At 47.1% G+C, this 18610-nt stretch overlaps 1 protein-coding gene across 5 annotated transcripts in view; it reads left to right on the top strand.

Moving 5' to 3' along the window:
* Nucleotides 1–15384, top strand: part of LOC104553554 (probable E3 ubiquitin-protein ligase HERC3) — a 55266-nt gene extending 39882 nt beyond the window's left edge. For 3 of the 5 annotated variants that reach the window (XM_061991761.1, XM_061991760.1, XM_061991762.1), the window contains 9 exons: nt 75–164; nt 1765–1935; nt 2561–2704; nt 4014–4180; nt 5301–5367; nt 7145–7227; nt 10432–10615; nt 11385–11487; nt 13592–15384. In XM_061991761.1, the coding sequence (XP_061847745.1) occupies nt 75–164; nt 1765–1935; nt 2561–2704; nt 4014–4180; nt 5301–5367; nt 7145–7227; nt 10432–10615; nt 11385–11487; nt 13592–13800 (1218 nt within the window). In that variant the 3' untranslated portion in view covers nt 13801–15384. Of the gene's footprint in view, nt 1–74; nt 165–1764; nt 1936–2560; nt 2705–4013; nt 4181–5300; nt 5368–7144; nt 7228–10431; nt 10616–11384; nt 11488–13591 lie in introns of those variants that run through there. The other 2 variants (XR_009818357.1, XM_061991763.1) reach the window with 2 other exon arrangements.
* Nucleotides 15385–18610: the final 3226 nt, after the last annotated feature.

Raw genomic sequence — 18610 nt, 5'->3', positions numbered from 1 at the left:
TCTTTCATTGTTCTTATTTAAAGAAGTACTGTGGAAGCTCTGGATAGGAACCAAACTGCCTGCTTTTCTTGCAGGATGCTGTGACACTCTGTTCTTATCCTTTCATCTTTGATGCTCAGGCTAAGACCAAGATGTTACAGACAGATGCAGAACTACAGATGCAGGTAATCCTCTTTTCTCCCAATTTTCCTGCCCCATTTCTTTTTCTTTGCCTTTTGCATTGGTGCTATCAAGGAAAAATATTTGCTGGGAATGAATGTGTGCAGCACTTTGTAGTTTCCATGATGCAAGAGGGCAGAGTTTCCAGTGAGTGGTGTCTTTCACTTCAAAAATGGTTGGTAATATCAGAATTTCCAACTGTGCACGTGGTTGAAACCGAAACTATATGGGAAAGGAGTACTTACATGTTTATGATAGTCCAAGGATAAGAGGTAAGGTGAGATCTCTGAGAGGAGACATAAGGCTGGAAAAGTAGACAAGCTTTTCAGGTAAGTGAGCACCTTTTCAGGTTTTTTCCTAGAGCAGGAGGCATGATTGTCAAAAGTGAGGGTTGAAGACCAGCTCCTGACATGTTGTGGTTGCAAGCAGCAGCTTCTGTGAGCCCGTCACCCCCACGTTGATAGTGAGGGGTGCAGAGCTGAGGCTCTCTAGGAGTGTGTTCACAGCAGGGCATCTCCAGCACCCTTACCATGTAGGTGGTGGCCAGGCTGCGACCAGGACAACTGGTCCCTGGGTCAATGTAAATCTCCTGGTGCCAGACATTGCTTGTACAGGTATCTCCTGAGAGGGCCAAAGCACTGGGCACTGATCCCTCATTCAGTGCAACTGGGGTCTGGGACTCTCTGTGAAATGAGTTTGAACACCCAGGTTGTCAGGTTCCTTCAGTATGGAAAACTGTCATCAGTTACTTGTGGCCTTGGTGGTGGTTCCATGTAACATCCACCTCTTGGCTTTTCTATGGCTGCTTGAACGCACAGCCCACAGCAAGGTGGAGGAGAGGAAGCTCAGCCAACACTCAGGCGTTGGATCCACCTCCTACTGCTTTTGTCTTGTCATCCTCTTGTGTGTGTTTTCAGCTGCCCAGTGTGAGCAGTGCCCTGCTGTCAGGAAGCTATCTACTGTGTCCTGGCAGGACAGCAGGCTGGTAAAGGTTTTGTTGCCTTGGGAGACAGGATCTTTTGAGGTACATTGCTTAGAGGCCAAAGAATCCAGTACTTCTGTGAGTGCTGGAATGGAGGAAGTCTACTTTCCAGTGGATTTCTGCGTCAGCTTTAACTGGCTTTTAAACTGAGTTTACAAACACGAGTTTGCCATTTACTATGGACAACACAGGAGAATGAATGTACTATGTGTGGTCAAAGCTTTGGCTTTGGATATTTAGTAACTTTCCCTTGTGGACAATCTGACTCTTATCAGGGTGTGTTCACACTGAGTTTCTTGACTCAGGGCATGAATAAAGCATCTTTTCCCCACCTACCTGTCCCATTTGAAAAAAAGCTCAGGAATTTGATCTCTCTGTTGCTCAAATTTTATAAATGAATGACTGGATTCAAAAGATGTTGGTGTGGGAAGTGGAGAGGGACAGGTAGGCATCCAGGCATGTACACTTGTACAGGGTGAGCGTGCAATCTTTGTACCCTGGAGAAAGCAAATCAAAAGATTAAGGAAGAAAGGACCACTGACCGTACAGCTGTTAACTGTTTTCCTTCCACAGGAAGAAAGGGGCTGAGCAGTGGCTGGTTTTCACCCCTCTCTTATTTCCAGGTTGCAATAAATGGTGCGAATTTGCAGAACGTCTTCATGCTTCTCACTCTGGAGCCTCTGCTGGCCAGAAGCCCTTTCCTGGTACTTCATGTTCGCAGGAGTAACTTAGTTGGTGATGCTTTAAGGGAGTTGAGCATCCATTCAGACATTGATTTGAAAAAGCCTCTTAAAGTAAGTTTTCCCCACATCTTTGGTGCCCTCTCCTCCAGCCAACATTTCTGTAGCCTTTAAGCTGTTTGTGCTACCGCTTTGCCAGGCTACAGTGGCTTCTCCATAGGCATTGGCACACAGGGACACTTGGTGTCATCAATGTGAGGGTCGAGTCTTTCTCCTCTTTGCCTCCTGCAGTATTTTGACAGCAGGCCATTTACGAGAAGGCAAGCCAGGAGGTTTATTCTTTTCCTGGTGCGTCTACTGTTACGGGAAGGAAACGTTTCTATGATGTTATGCAGTCTGTTTTGCTCCTCTGCAGGACCAGGCCGCTTAACCATAGGACATGGTTTATCTCAGAGTTTTGTACAAAATGCAGCAACCACTGTCACGTTGCTGCTTTGGTTGTTGGCAGGATGGGTGGTTATTTATGATTTATGTGAGGAGTTAAACATTTTCAAAATGCCTGATTTGCCAGTCCCTGGTCCCTTTCCCTCTCTGCAAGCAGAGCACCAAAACAGGCTCAGGGGCTGCAGTGGCTTTGCATATGTCAGGCAAATTGCTTTGCATGGCTCCCAATTAGAAAGACACCTGGTTTACTCAGTCTCAGCTCTGCATCCCTGTTACTGACCTTCTTTTTCTATAGGTCATCTTTGATGGTGAGGAAGCTGTTGATGCTGGAGGAGTGACAAAGGAATTTTTCCTCCTTTTGTTAAAAGAACTCCTCAACCCCATCTATGGCATGTTCACCTACTACCCAGAGTCAAACCTGCTGTGGTTTTCGGACACGGTAAGCCCTTGCTCTCTATACTCACACACACGTTGAAATAATACTCTGCATTTGAGTTACAAGAAAGACAGGGACAAACCATGGAGAGGAGATGATCTTCCTCTCATTTTCCACCCTTGATAAAACGTGAACTCTACTTTCAGTCAGTGTAAATTAATACAGGTCAGTAAATTTAGTAGAATGGTGGTGGTTGTGCCTGTTACGAAGTTGGCTCTTTTTATTCTTATCTCATAGCAAAACTTGTATGAAGTATCAGATGACAGTTAATAGAACTCTTTATGATCGTGAGTGTGTAATAATCATGTGCTGTTTAACAGAACCAGAGGTTTAGGTCGTAATGTTGTTAGAATTCTGTGCTTCCCTTGTTTTTCATGTAGTTGCCACCAATCCACTTAATTGTGCATCACCATCACCTTCAGGGTCTAAGTTTGTTAATGCTTTATGTGAAGAAGCTCTTAAACAGCAAGAAACACAATTTGTAGTGAAATTTGCTTGATTTTTGGAAGAACGTGTAGTACAAGTTCTGTACCTGTCAGACAGCAATGTGCTGGAGGTGGTGATTTGTGTCCTTTTTGCATCACATTGCAAGATAGGAAGGATGTTGTCAGTCTTAAGGCTGTAGGTGTAGCTGCCCTGGTGGGATTCTTTTTAATAATTACATTTTACAAAGAAGGAAATGACATGGTACCTTCTGTAACTTGTAAACAGTGTTACAGAGCAATTACTCCTCATGACAATGCTATAAAAACAACAAGTCTTTTGACAGTAAGGGTAATGAAGGCTTAAGCAATGAAAAGATGAGACTCATATTTACAACATTTAACAGATACAGACAGCCAGTCTGGGACTGACATAGCGATGTGAGAGTAAATAAGTGAAGGAATGAAGGTCAGGGTATCAACACCTCAGTTGGTATATTTGTCTGGCTGACACTGTGGTTATGCACAGGCTTTTAATAGAAAAAGGGGTGGGTGACAGGGAGAGAATTATTAGCAAATTTCCTTGCAGTACATAGACTGCAAACACTGGAGCTTTGGTCATGTCTAAATGCAGAGGTATGTGAGAAGGAAATAGAAGGCAGGTAAGGTGGAAAGCAGCTGGTGCTGTTTGAAAAGCTCATCGTGGCTCACAAACGCAATAGGGCTTGGTTTCTGGATCTTCATTTCTGTGCCACTCTCCAGCAAGGAATTCACAACCAACCTGGGACCTGATAGGATCAGGGCTGGCTTCTTAGTGCTTGGGGAAAGGGATACTGTGCATTGTACCAGGGACAGTGTCTCATCAGGATTTCTCTCTGTGGTTTGGGCAGTGTTTTGTAGAACACAACTGGTTTCACTTGATTGGCATCATATGCGGTCTTGCAATATACAACTTCACAGTGGTAGACCTGCACTTTCCTTTGGCTCTGTACAAAAAGCTGTTGAACGTGAAGCCCTGCCTAGAGGATTTGAAGGAGCTATCCCCTACGGAAGGAAGGTATGGAAAACAAAATTTGCAGCCTTTCTGGGAAAGGAGAGCAGCTGACTGAGAACAAGAAATGCCCAACTGGTTAAAAACTGTTGAGTAAAACACCTCTTGATCCTTTTGAGCGGCTGATTATTTGGGGGGCTGTGATCATGAGCTAGTGCATAAGCTGGTGGTGGATTTCATGCAAGGTTTCTCTCCCACAGGCTGTCAGATCCATCTGCCTAGGCTCTAACCTCTGTACCCACCTTCTCGACCCCCAGAAACTGGATATCAACACAGCCAAAAGATACCTGCTCTCCTTTGAGAGCAGGGGTGGGGGCCTGTCCCTCCACTGGGTGATTGCATGCATGATCCTGGATCCTAGCTTCAGCCTCTCCCCTCAAGCCAGGCTTGGGTTAGCAAGCAGGTGCACTGCATGTCTTATGATGTAGCCCAGGATGAGAACTGTGGGCAGGATGTGAATTGTCCTATCCCTGAACCAGTGGAACTCTGACGAGTTGCCAGTAAGGAAGCTGAGTGCAGTGAAGGAGTGACTTCTTATAAATGACATGTTCTCTGCCTAATTGCATGGGCATATTGGTTTCCTCTGACACCGAGAGGCTGAGATCCCACCATCTGACCACTGTCTTTTTTTTTTTCCTCCTTAATTGCCCTGTGATTTGTCTGCACAAAGCAACACTTGTGTTTAACAATAATGAGAAAATGTCAGGAAGTCAGCAGCAGGATTTTGAGGGATAGAAACAGAGTATTTTCTACATGATGAGGATGCAGATACACTCCAGCTTTTCTCTTTCTTCATTCCCTCAGACTTTTGTGCGGTGATGACATAAGTATCTAGCAGTCCTTAAGAACCAGGAATGCAATTCTGTTCTAAGGTTAGGTAGGCATGGACTATATTCATAACTTGTGTGGATTAGCATTTATCCTGCTTCTAACAAAGCATCTCTTTGTTTGAGGTGTGTTTCTTTCTTACCTCTTCAGATGACTTGGAGATTCTCTTCTGTAATCATATTACCCAGATGTATGATGCTGTTTACTTTTCCTGAATTTCCTTTGCCCTTCAGCTGTATGGCTTTTTTTAATCTCTGATATTTTTTTTTTCTCATTTCTTTCCTCACCTGTAATGTAGGAGTCTTCAGCAACTTTTAGATTACCCTGGGGAAGATGTAGAAGAGACATTCTGCTTGAATTTTACAGTAAGACACATTTAACATATCAACCCTGTGACTTCTATGGCACAGAGGAAGCCCATCTGCTATTAATGTGTATTATGGTTTATTTCAAACTATGCCTATAGCACATACCCCATGTTAGTGTTAAAATGTTACCATTCTTTGCCATCAACTCCCTTGTCCTTTTGTATGTGGTCATGAAAACTGAGCTAGTATATAGATTAAGCAGAGTGGTTTCAAATTAACATTGCCGCTGTGGCGTGTGACTTAAATGCCAGTGGCCAGCTTCTCAAACTAGACCGTGCGAAGGAGATTCCTAAGTCCTCCTTGAAGAGGGAAGCCAGGTTTTGACATCGCTAGGTCCACCCTTGCAATGCTAACACAACTTAGATTTTTCCTTGCTGTCGTAGTATTAATACTTTTCAGCTTAAAAATCTGTCGATGTGCTAGGAGACATGTTGAGGTAGTCAGCTTTCCTGTGCTGCTATGTCAGCAAGGTATTCTTTGTCTAGCCAGTAACCTAGATGCGATAGTTTCTGCTACACAGTGGAGATGCCCTGAAATTAAGTTTGGAATATCAGATACGTCCCTTAGCACATGCAAACATTTAGAACAACACAAAGAGATGCAGCGCTGTTACTCTCCCAGCCGTTTTCCTCTGACTCTCGCAGGGTAAGAGCTTCCGTGTTTCAGTGTCTTTGCTTTGAAGTCCTGATGCTCTCAACAGGTTGTGAATGATGGGTTCATCTTCACCTTGGTTTGGGTTCTTGACTGTATCCAGGACCTGCCCGAGGTCAAAACAAGTACCAGGAAACTGCTACACGCTGTGAAGAAAATCCTTGCTGAGCTAAGAGTGTTGTACATTTCCTTGTTTCGTAAATGGAAGCACATAAAGTCTCTTTGATCAAACTTATCTCTGGAGTGAGTCAGACCTGGGTCTGACTGCTTCGTGTGGGTCAACTGCAATTCAGGATGAGGTAGTGAAGCCATAACAAGGATGGTTGCAGACTGTGTAAAAAGAATGCCTTTGAAGTAACACAAGAGATTTTTCTCCACGTTCTCTTTTACACAAAAGGGCATTCTTTCTCGCACTATTTTACTCCATAATGTGTGAAGACGTACAGATATATCTGCTAAACCTATGAAATGAATAAATAACAGATATCCCAAACCTTGAAATTAATAACTCATCTTGCATGCCAAAATCTGAGCCTCTTTTATGTATGGCAACTTGAAAGTTGACTCTGTAGCAATTTTCTTCTTCTGTGTGACCAGTTTGGTACGTGCAGAATACAGGTTTGTACCAGTGCCATCCTAGGCCAGGCAAAAGCAGGGAGCTCTCTGCGGTCGTGCTGTCTTGTGGTGAGAGCAGATCAGTTAACCTGCTGAGCTTCTATTATAAAAAAGAGAGTCCTTTTTATTGCCAGAACATGTGGGCTTAATTAAATACAGTTTTTTAGTTATTGATGTCTTTTTCTTTTCCTCCCCTAGGAAATTTACCTAAAAGAATAACTCTTTTCTTTCTGAGCTTGCTTAATGGCAGTCCTACAGCAAATGTAAATGATGGAAGGTGCTGAAGCACCTCTGGAGCAGAGGAAAATGTCAGAGAAAAGGGTCTATGCAGAACAGAATTGAATGGTAGGGCTTGGAAGGGACCTCTAGATATCATCTGCCCAATCCCTCTGCTCAAGCAGGTCCGCCTCATGCACGTCATCAACTGTGAAAGGGAACTCTGTATCTCTCTGCAGGTACGTGGTCTGAAAAGTACTTCTGGTAAAATCAGTCTTCTGGTTTTGTATAGATCTGCAGGGAAAGCTACGGTGTGACAGAGCAGAAGAACCTGGTTGAAGGTGGAGATAAAATTCTGGTGCAAAAGGACAACAGGTAAGTGGGGCATATGTGGGGAAGGGCTCGTGGTAGACTCAGGTGCAAAACTGCAGAAAATTTGGCTGAGGTGAATGTTGGGAGGAAATTAGAAGTCACTGTGTATGGATTCTCAGACGGGTTGTTCAGAGTGGTTCAAAAGTTACTGGGTGCCGGTGGCACTTTTAATAAAAAGCAAGTTGTCATCATCTTTCCACCAATGTTTGGAAAACATCCCATTGGGTGCACATCTTCCCTATGAAAGGCTTTCATATAGACCCCTGGTGATTTTCTCATGGTAAATAGAGATTTCAGCGTGATTTTAGCCCACGAAGGTTAATTTCCCCAATGGCTTAGAGAAGGATTGTGCAAGACCAACAAAATTGAGCATGGCAAACTTGTTTCTGGCTCCAGCATCAATAGTGATACCGCTTTGAGTATGTCTGATAGGACCACCGTCTCAGAGCCATAAAGCCCTACTGTACGTAGATTCCGTTCCGATTGACTGAACACCTGAGAGTTATTCCTGGCATGGCTACCGCTTCCCCCTCCCCATCTTTTTTTTCCAGCTGCTAAACTATTTTCTTCTCATAATCCCGTAATGGGATTTGTACAAATACCTTTTACTTGAAGCAACGTTCAAATTCTTTCTCTGCTGGCAAAACAGTGTGATCCAGTGACTAGTCAGCACCATGGTTATGGGCTTGTGCTGGCAAGCCTGGAGATGAAGTTATTTCCTATTAATCTGATTATTTAAAAGGGTTCTGATTGTGTCTTGAGCCACTGCTGTAACAAAAGCTTTGTACTACTCTCCTACCTGCGTTACTGCTGCCAAGAAGGATGCAATTTCATAGCTAAATAGCTGCCTCCTTGCAAAATCCACGTGGAGATGGAGAAATGTTAAGTTTGTCTTCCTGCAAAGAGTAGATGGGCTTCGGGTAAATAGAGGAGAGTTGAATCTACACTTGTGACAGCAAAGATGAAATGCCAGTGAAAGTGAAATAGTAAAGTGAAATGCCTTTAGATTTTTAGGCTGGGCATGTACACTCAAAAGAAAAATGACCATTTTTCTACTGTGTGCCATAGTGGCTTATGGGGAGGACCAAAGATTTTGACAGAGCAAATGTCTGGAAAGAGCACCCAGGTTAGCTCCTGCAACTGTTTATTAGCTTAAGATAGGTAACAAGAGAAGAAAATCCTTAGGGAGAAAGGCTAGTGTGTAGCTCCACTGGCTTAATGCAATTGACTAGAGTTCTGAACTCAAGTTAACCTCCAAATCCAAGTCTAGAGGTGACTGTCAATTCAGCCACCTTACAGTGCTTAATGACTTCCTCCACTCCTACACGTAGAGGCCAGAGACTCATTTGCTGCCCTCCTGGCGTGAGCAGGTTGCTGCGTGCATGTCCTTGGGTGCTGCCCTTCCTGCTGCCCTTCCTGCTTGAGGAAAGTTCCCCGGGATCTGAAGAATGCAGGGGATTGCTTTGACTGAAAAAAATGCCAAGTAGGAAATGTCTGCATTTTCCCTTTCTCTTTTGGAGTTCACATTGAGTGGCATAACTCAGTGTTCTTGATAAAGGGTTCATGACCGTACAGAGAGGCATTAAGCAACAGTTAAGTGCTTAATCAGCTTGGGTTTCCCTAATGCTCAGGTGACTATCAGGAAAAAGACAATAAAACAAATGTGCCAGAAAATATCTCCCCCTTTGCTGTGTGATTTCTTAATCAGGTTTCATCCTTGTTGGTCTGCTTCCTTGTTTTTCTGTTTTCCTTTCTCACCTGTCCCTTGCTGCTCTTACATAGCAAATGCACTGAGAGTTCCTCCACTAGAAGCTCAAACTGTTTCTTTCAGTTGTGACCTCTTCAGCTAGAGATTGAGATGCTGGATTCTGTAGTGTTCCCTCATCTGCTTATCCTCTGTGTGCAGTTGTGAGTGGCTCTGGAATGCCAGGCAAAAACGACTCCTCCACCCACAGCGAGTAGTTCCTGCCCCACTTTGCCATGTTGGCTGGTGCGTTATCTTCAGGTGTCAAAAAGGAAAAAGTCAGGAAGGGGAAACATAAGTCACTGCACAGATAAAATTCTAGTGTTGTACTCAGTCACATGACAGCATTTTGACAAGAGGAAGGAGTAGAATAAAGATGCTTAACCTCCTAACAAAATCCAGAGATGGGGTTTGGCCAGGGCCTGTCACATGTTTCTTGCCAACGGCTACAGAATGTTGTTTTTGTTTTAATGTTGTTCTTGGGAACCCTTGAAGCAAACCATGGCTGGTATTCTGAGAGGAGTCGTTCCCTTTGCTGTGCACTCTGAATACACAAGTCCTGTGTTTATTTAACCAGAGTGTGAAGGCTGAGGAGGAGGTTTCTGTGCCTTTTAAGACTATTTTCTGGCTCTGTAGTGAGGGGTGCTTCATGATTTCTTTTGGTGGCTTTCTCCTTCGGGCCAAGAGAGAGGGAATTGGCCATGCAGTTTCAGATCAAGACTTTTCAGAGCAGAATTTGCTCAGTCTGTCTTTAGGCTACAGCTTTGGCTTTGAAAATGCTGAACCACTGACAAGACTCACTGGAGATTGAGCCAGCAGGAGCTGCCTCTGAAAATTCGCTGAGCTAGGGCTCTGTGAAACTCTTGGTTTTTGGAAGTGGTAGTCTTCTAGGCACGGTCTGTTCCCTCTCCCAGCAACCTGGCAGTCCAAGGTCATGGCAGCGGGGCACAGGGCCCTGTGCCGAGGAACCCTGGACACCTGCAGACTGAGAAGAGGGGTGGAGGTTACTTCCTGGACTACCTTAATTGTAGGGTTGCAGGAGCTGGGCCAGTGGGTGGATGGGTTCTTCTGGTGACTGAATCTTGATGTTCTGTGTGAGCCACAGGTTCCCTAGGGAAGGGAGCTCTGTTTCCGACACCTCCCTGGCACTCACTGTCACCCTGGCCCCCTCCTGGCCCTGTGGGCAACTGGGTGCAGGGCCACTGGGTGGGTTTACTCGTAGAATATAGATCTGGAGCTGAGGGACCTCACGTCCTGCCACTGCTGAAGAATAGGGAGTTACATGGTGGAACTTGCTGCCTGGTGCTTTGTCCATGTTGCCGTGACTCAGCTCAGTGAGAGGAGGGCAGTGGGTTGAACCTGTTGGAGACTGTTTTCAGGAAGAAGCAGGAAAACTTAGCCATGCTGCTGCTCTGGTGTATAATTAAGTGCTTTCCTTTGCCTGCTCTCTCTCAATGTACTAGGGAAGAATTCGTTGAAGCCTACGTAAATTACATCTTCAACCTCTCCATCCATGAGTGGTACACAGCCTTTTCCACCGGCTTCCTGAAAGTGTGTGGTGGGAAAGTCCTGGAACTCTTCCAGCCCACAGAGCTCAGGGCTATGATAGTTGGAAACAGTAACTACAACTGGGAGGAACTGGAGGAGGTAAAACTTCCCTCTTGTCGTATTTTTCTTCTTTGTCACAAGTACCAGCATTGTGCAGTTGCATGAGGTGGGGACTAGCCAGGGACAAGAGATGATAAGCCACATATGTCTTTTTTATACTCCTTGTAGACTTCGCTGTCATTCACCTGCAAAGCTTCTTACTGGGAAAAAGTTCTTACTGGGCTGTCCTGCTACTGCAAATGCTCAGGGAGGAAATTCAGGACGAGAAAGAGCAGCAGCAAAGGACTTCCAGCTGCTGTTTTTAGGGACGAAACCTAAGACTGAAGGGAAGAGACCAAATCAGGGTCTTCACCTACAGTAAAACTCAGTCCAGCGTACAAGGGCAAACTGTACACAGCCAAGGGGTCAGACGAAGTCTGGACACAAAGTAAGAGTCGTGTCCTCTCAAAATGCACACAGCGGAAGTTATTTGCTCTGTCTCAGCCTTGGTGGTAAAAGTGGCTTAGTAGTACCCAACACATGATCCTGTTCACGAGTCCAGCCTGTGAACACATACTCCAGGGTTCCTCATGGCATCTGTAATTAGCTGAATAGTTAGAAGCCTTGTGCCTGCCTTCCAGATATTGCTGGGAGAAGCCTTTGTTGGGTCTTTGAGCTGTGCTGCTGCCTGTGGCCTGTCCTGTTCTCCATTCCCTAGCTGTCAGATAACAGTCTGAAGTCAGTTACCAGAAGAGGTTGGGTCTGGGTTCTGTTTAGTCTTTGCTTTCTAGTGCTGGATGAAATGATGTGGCTTTTTGGTTTTTAATAGAGTGCTGTCTATAAGGGAGACTACACCGCCACACACCCAACTGTGAGGATGTTTTGGGAAACCTTTCATGCATTTCCTTTGGAAAAGAAGAAGAAATTTCTCTGTAAGTATCTCAAAGTGGTGCAGAGTGTCTCCTGAAATTGAAGACTTGGATGGGAATGTCTGTAGAGCTCTGGGGTTATGGCACTTGGCATTAGGTGTGAGGAGGGGGATCCAACATGAATGACTGTCGCCTGAGTTACTTGCTAGTCAGAACACCTGTTTTCTCTCTCTCTTGTTTCTGGGCTTTTTTTCCTTTTGTGATGTTCCTTTTTTACCCTCAGAATCACTGGATGATAGCTGCAGTGCAAGATCCTTTTACCAAGGAGTGCAGTTTCCATCCATTGCCAGGAGTTGAATACGTAGCAGTCCTCAGTGCCCATGCTTGATCTGGTTCCTCCTGCAAGCTGAGCTTTCAGGCATCACAGAACTCTTTTTAGGACAGTCATAGAGTGACAACTGCTTGGCAAAGTCAGTGTGTGATGTGGCAGGAAAATGGGCCCCCATGTTGGTGTGAGTGGGTGGCAGGGATCCCCACTCCTGGTGGTGGTATCCCTGGGCTGATGAGGCAGGTGGTGTGCTGAGGAGAGCAAAGCCCCTGTGGAAGTGGCCTTGGGAAGTGTCTGTATGTGTTGCTTCAAATGTTCCAACCCCCCCAGATCTGAGCTGCTGTGTGGGGAACAAAAGGAGAGACAAGGAGAAATATGTATCTTTAAGGGCATGTGAGTTCTGAGTTTATCGCTACAGACAGCAACTTTTGCTCCCTTGGGAGTCCTCGTGGGCACCAAGGTGACCATGAGCCAAAAATGTGCTCCTGAGGCAAAGGTTAATGGTATCCTGGGCTACATTTGGGGGATTGCTGCCAGCAGGTTGAAGGTGGTGGTGTTACCCTTCTGCTCAGCACTGGGGAGGCCATATCTGGAGTGCTGGGACCACTTCTGGGCTTGGCAGTGTACGAGAGATGTGGGAGATACTGGACAGAGTCTAGTGAAGGGCTGCTAAAGTGACTGGGAGACTGGAGCATCTCTTCTGTGAGAAAAGACTACAAGAGCTGGGGCTGTTCAGCCTGGAGAAGAGAAGGCTCCGAGAGATTTCATCAATGAATACAGATATTTGAGGGAGAGTGCAAAGAGGATGGAGTCAGGCTCCTCAGTGGTGCCCAGTGACACAGGCAATGGGCACAAACTAAAACACAGGAGGTTCCTTCTAGACATTAGGAAACACTTTTCCCCTGTGAGGGTGACAGAACACTGGCACAGTTAGTTACCCTGAGAGGCTGCGGAGTCTCCATCCTGGGAATTACTCAAAAGCTGGATCCAGTCCTGGGCAGGCTGCTTGAGGAGGCCCTGCTTGAGCAAGGGACTTGGCCCAAAGGACCTTCAGAGGTCCCTTCAACCTCAGCTGCTCTGTGATTCTGTGGCTGCTGGCAGGATAAAGACCAGTGCTTTTGTGTGAGTTTTTTCTCCCCAAAGAAAAGAGCAGTCAGCTAGTTGTTCTGCCATGAAAAATGACTCAGCTGAAACTTGCACACTGAAGTTCTGGAACACAGGAAGTTCCACTTAAACACAAGGAAAAACTTCTTTCCTGTGAGGGTGATGGAGCCCTGGCACAGGCTGCCCAGGGAGGGTGTGGAGTCTCCTTCTCTCAAAACCCACCTGGACATGTTCCTGTGTGACCTGATCTAGGTGGACCTGCTTTAGCAGGGAGTTGGACTAGATGATCTCTAGAGGTCCCTTCTAACCCATTTACAGCAGAGGCTTTTGTGGGTGACTGCCCTCTTCCCAAAACTGCTGTGGCAGGAACAGTGCAGAAGGGTCACGCTCAGGGGGAGCATGGGTGTGCTGAGGAGCAGCAAGGAGGAGCCCACCCCAGTCCTGGCACTGAGGTGGTGTGCCCAGGAGCATGGTAGCACTGGGGGTGGCTGGGCCCTAGGTGTCAGGCAACTCTGCCTTCGCTCTTCTTTGTCCCACGTGGGCATAAGAGAGAGCTTTTGAGGGGGATGTGAGCTGCTTTTACCCTCTTGCCCAGCAACAGCCTTGTTTTTTGCCTCTGCCCTCCCGAACTTCCTCTGTGAGGCCAGCTATGCCCTGCTCCGAGCTGGGTCCCACGGAGGACTGAGGCTGGAGGGTGCTGCTCTCGCTGCCCAACCTTCCCTCTACTCCTCCCAGTGTTTCTGACGGGCAGCGACCGCATCCCCATCTACGGCATGTCCAGCCTGCGCATCGTCATCCAGTCCACGGCCAGCGGGGAGCAGTACCTGCCCGTGGCACACACCTGCTACAACCTCCTGGACCTGCCCAAGTACAGCAGCAAGGAGATCCTCAGCGCCCGGCTGGTGCAAGCCATCGACCACTACGAGGGCTTCAGCTTGGCCTGAGCGGCGCGGGAGAGGCACAGGCACTGGGGCACAGAGGAGGCAACGATGGGCTGGGCTTCAGTTTCGTAAGGGACTGGATTGGAACGTTTTTGGGGGGAAGGTACCATTAATAATAATAATAGATTGAGATGACGTGGTCTCGGCTTAAAGCTGCCGGCATTTCACGGGGCTTTGCCGGGGGAGGCTGTTGCATTGAATTTTCACATCTGCTGAACAGAATCGATTTGGTGGGTGTTTTTGTTGTTTCCCCTTCGATTTGACACCACTGCCCTCCTGGCAATCCCTCGTAGTTTGCTTTTATTGCCCCTGCACCCACACACACTTACCTCTCCTTTTAATCCAGTTTAAATATTTTGGTGTTCCATGCGTTTAGGCTGTAGTGGAAATGGAGGATGAAATAGTGACCTCCTTTTGGAAAAGCTGTGATTTCCCCTCACCCTTTTTTCCTCCATTTTTAAAAAGCAAGCTGGTTCTTGCTTGCGTTGAATGAAAGTGCCCCCTCTGCCCTTTGTTCCTTGGCGGATGGTACCAGGCTAGGATGTCATCTATGAGCCCCAGGGCGGTGCATGAGTGATGCTCTGTCTTTTTGCACCAGGATGTCTCATGGAGAATACGATGGTTTGGCAGAGGGGTGGCTTGTTTTCCCTTGCTTCTCTCAAATGTTCTTTCGAAGTGTTGTCTTCTTAAAGAAGCCTCAGACTCTGCCGGAGCAGAGTTTGTGTTCAGGCTGGTGGAAGCGCAAGCCCTACCTACAATAACAGGTTTCCCAAATTGCATCTCTCGAGCAGTGTCTTTGTCTTGGCAAGTCTCCAGGTTAGCGGAGTGGGTTCAGCTGAGCCCCAGTGTCCATCCAGACAGACCTGTTGTTCCATCCAAGGTGAGGCAGCTGCCTCTGCCACTGCTGCCCCTCTCAGAGGAGTCACACATGCTCCTGTGAGTATGTGTGGCCGTGTGTGCAGGAGAGGGTGTGAGCTTGCCAGTCTCGTCAGGTCATTGAAAAGAAGTGAGCATGAGAGCTCCAACCCTCTGGTTGGAGATGGGGGTTATTATTCCAGCTAGGGTTACTTTATTTTGCTGTTTGAGAGGAGCCCTTTCACCTGACAGCTGTTTTGCTGGGGGCCCCTGAAGGACAATCTGTTTGAATTAGACTGGAAATGTAGATTAGGACTGTAGCAGGCAAAAATCATTACCTAAATCTATCCTGTAAGACTGAAGAGCCCTTAGTTTCTTTCCCCCAGTCTCCTCCCCGCCTGGTTAAATTAAGTTTGAATGATTCCTCTCCCACCATTTTTCAGGTCTTGATGTAAATCTCATTTTAGGCCTAGGGTGGTTTTGACTTTGACTTGTTATTAGGACACAGTATTTATGCAGCGTGTTCAATATACAGTATTGAACTTTGCACCTCGTAACAAAAGGGTTTAGGCTTCTGGGGTTTTTTAAAGACAAGCTGTGGGCCACACTGCGAGCCCTCGAGCCTCTTTTTAATGCAGCATTGAAGACAAAGATACAACTATATCAAATGTTTATTTTCGACGTGTGTGTACATAGGACAGTATTATGCAATAAATTTGATGTTTAATTCTGCCCGAGTGGCCGCCTCTGTGTGTCAGGAGGCAAAGGAGGGGCTGCTCCATGCACAGGCCCTGCCTCTGCCGCTCCCTGAGCAGCTGGAAAGAGGGTTCTGCTCACCTCTGCCCTGGCCCTGCTCTGGGTAAGCACCCTAGCTTGTTCCTCACTTGGATCAAATGCTGCCTTTCCTCTTCCTAATCTGGCTTCAGCCTCTGCACTGGTGTCCAAGTGATGCAGCCCCAGCCCCAGGGGATTTGTGGTCTCCACAGCCAATGCAAGAGGAGCTTTATCTCCTCCTCTGGCACGGCCAAAGTCAGGCAAGCCCATCCTCTGTGGAAGAATGGGGAAGGGAGATGGGACCCGAGTCTACCCCTCCCTTCCCCCCCACCTCCTTGGGGTTTCTCCTCCTGCAGGCAGAGGAGTGTTCAGCGGGACCTTTCCTCACAGCACAGAAGGCCACCAAGCTCCCTGACGCTGGTGGCCTCTCCTGCCCAGCCCCACAGCGCTGCAGCTGTACGCAGGACCCCAGGACAAGGTCCATCCCCCATACTCTGAGCACCTCGAGGCACGGGGACCCCATGGGGTGCTGAGGGCAGTGAGGCTGGGGCAGCCCTGCAATTAAGGGCAAGTAATTAATTAACAAGGGACTTGTGTGTGTGCAGGCCCTGTGTCAGCAATACTTGCTGAGGGAGTGTCTATGTGTCTGTCTATACCTGCGGCAGGGGGGTGTGAGTGTGTGTATGTATTTGTGGCCAGAGTGTGGTTTAGTGGCTGTGCCAGGGCCCATCCCCCTGTTTACTTGGGAGTTCCCCACCACCTTACCTCAAAATGGACTGGGGGGAGCAGTGCTCAGCATTTACTTGGCAGCTGCTGTGAGCTGCAGCCACGGGATGCAATGAGTTGATGCTGTGGCCTCATGGCACTCACCTGGCTCCTCAGCACCATGGGACATCATTAGCGTATGCAAATACAGTTAATTTACTGGCTTAATAGAGGGTTTCTACCATGTGGGCTCAGGGCTTCCACGTTCCTGTGCTTGTGAAGGTAAGGTGCTGCTATGTTTCCTTTAGCTCTGCAGGTGAACGCAGAGCATGGATGTAGGATTAATAATAAGGCACTTTCATTGATGCAGCTTACAAAAATATACACATTTGCCAGAGAATTTGTAATCAGTGTTACTCACAGTACTGTTATAATACACATACAGATAACTTACCAAACTAAAATGATGTCTTCAATGTATTTGTGTTACAGCAGCGAGAGGAGGGAGCCAGCATAGGGCTGCTGGGCCAAGGGCAGGGGATTGCAGCTGCCCAGCCACGTGCCTGCCGAGCTGAGCCACGTGTAGCAGCGTCACAAAATCTGTCCCCAAGCACCTGCAGTCAAAATAGTTTTATTTTCTTGCTTTAAGCAAAATACAAAATGTACATACAGTGTTTGTCAGCCCACTGACACTTAAAAAAACCCCACCATAGATTCAAATGAAACTTGCTTATGTAAATCATGTAAACATAGACCCAAGCCTGTATTTGCTTAAGGGTTCAGTAGCAGTGGAACACACTGGCTGATAGTGTTACCAAATTGCTTTTTTACCACAGAGGCAATCTGAAAAAAAGTGATGATGATGAATGTATTTCAGTCAGGCATAACCCACCCCCCCACCTCACTGTGAGTGACAGGAGGGGTGGGTGAGCCCTGACTGCTCCTCCAGAGCCAGAGACATCAATCCACTCTCTTCTCCAAGGGCAAGAGCTTTTTTACAAGTTTTCCATGAATTGGAGGGCGGCTGGTCATGGCTGGAGTCTCAAAGCCAATTTATCTGTCTTGCAACCCAAGCAAAGGGCCTCCAGATGATGTAGGCTGTCAGGGTCAGAGATCGACACCTTAGAAACCCCTGAAGGAGAAATAGGAGAGCAGGAAATCCTGCTGAGCCTTCAGCCCGCCTCGCTCTCAGCTTTTCATCGCTGCTTGCTGCCCGTTGCTGATGTGGCCATTGCAGGATATGAACATCAGCAAAATTAATTAAGCTAGTATGGCACAGCAGCACACGCTGCCCTGTGTACTCCTGCTGACTGTGGCCTCATTTGTACTTTACCAGGTGTTGAAATCAGTAGTGAAAAATTTGTTTATGGCTCCCATCTGTGACAATTTCACACACCTCCCTCCTTTTTTCTCTTTTTTCAAGAAGTGGCAGTGAAGAGGAGGGGTTCAGCACAGCCAGCTGAGGCTGGGCTAACCTCATTACTCTTTGCTTAAAAAAAAAAGCCCCAACAAACCACCACCACCACTTGCTTTCAGTAAGGCCAGGATTTCACCTACTGCACTTAAGGAGAATAGCTCCCTGGCGTTTTCAGTAGCTACACTCAATTAAGAATTGTCTGGCTAGAAACTAGTTGTTTTATATGTTGTTTAAATGTTTGCAAGGGAAATTCCCTGCAGAAAGGGCTTTCCTCTGCCTCTGAACGCCCTCAGACCCTGCTTGCCAGAATATCACCACATTTTGCACTACTACATACAGCTCATCCCTCCTAAGTTAGGACCCAGAGGCAGCAAGTGAGAAAAAAGCAGCAGCTCTTCAGAGGAGAGGGGGATTTAGGGATATACCCTACTCAGAGAGATTTCTCTTGAGACATAAGTTTTGCAGTCAGATCAGTACCACAACGTGTACACTGGAGAGTCTGGAAGAGCTGAGGCCTGGCAAGCACTAGTACCGAGCACAGGCCTCACAAGGGCTGTCGCTCTGCCAGAAGAGTAAACTCCAGCAGCAACAGAGTCAGACTCCAGCACCATCCGTGCACGTGAGCCACAACTGTTTCCCCAGGGCAAATGAAGAGAACTGCTCCCCAGTGGAGATCCCTGAGCCAGGCCAGGCTGTGAGGTGAGGCAGGCCCCAAGTGCTCACCTCACCTCGTCTCTTGTGCTGGTTCTGCTGATGCTCCCAGTGCCAGCTGCACTTTCTGTACTCCATGCAGAGGGTACTACTGGAACTGGCCTCCTCTGCTAAACCAGAAGACACTTTGGAAGTGCATGCACTTAGATAAGGGGTTTTTTGCCCTTCAGGAATATGGCAGCATCCAACTGCCATATTAGGAAGGAAGTGAGCCATAGTGTACACCATGCTAGAGGGTCAGTGATTGCATCCCTTGTTACAGTTTTCACATAAAAAATTAACTTGTCCATCATCATGGGGGCATGGAAAGTTCCTCCTATGCCTTGGCTTAGAGAAACGAGCCTGGACCCG

The sequence above is a fragment of the Colius striatus genome, chromosome 3 (genome assembly GCF_028858725.1).
Source record: "Colius striatus isolate bColStr4 chromosome 3, bColStr4.1.hap1, whole genome shotgun sequence".
NCBI classification, from domain to species: Eukaryota; Metazoa; Chordata; class Aves; order Coliiformes; family Coliidae; genus Colius; species Colius striatus.
This window is presented reverse-complemented; position numbering and strand designations above follow the sequence as displayed.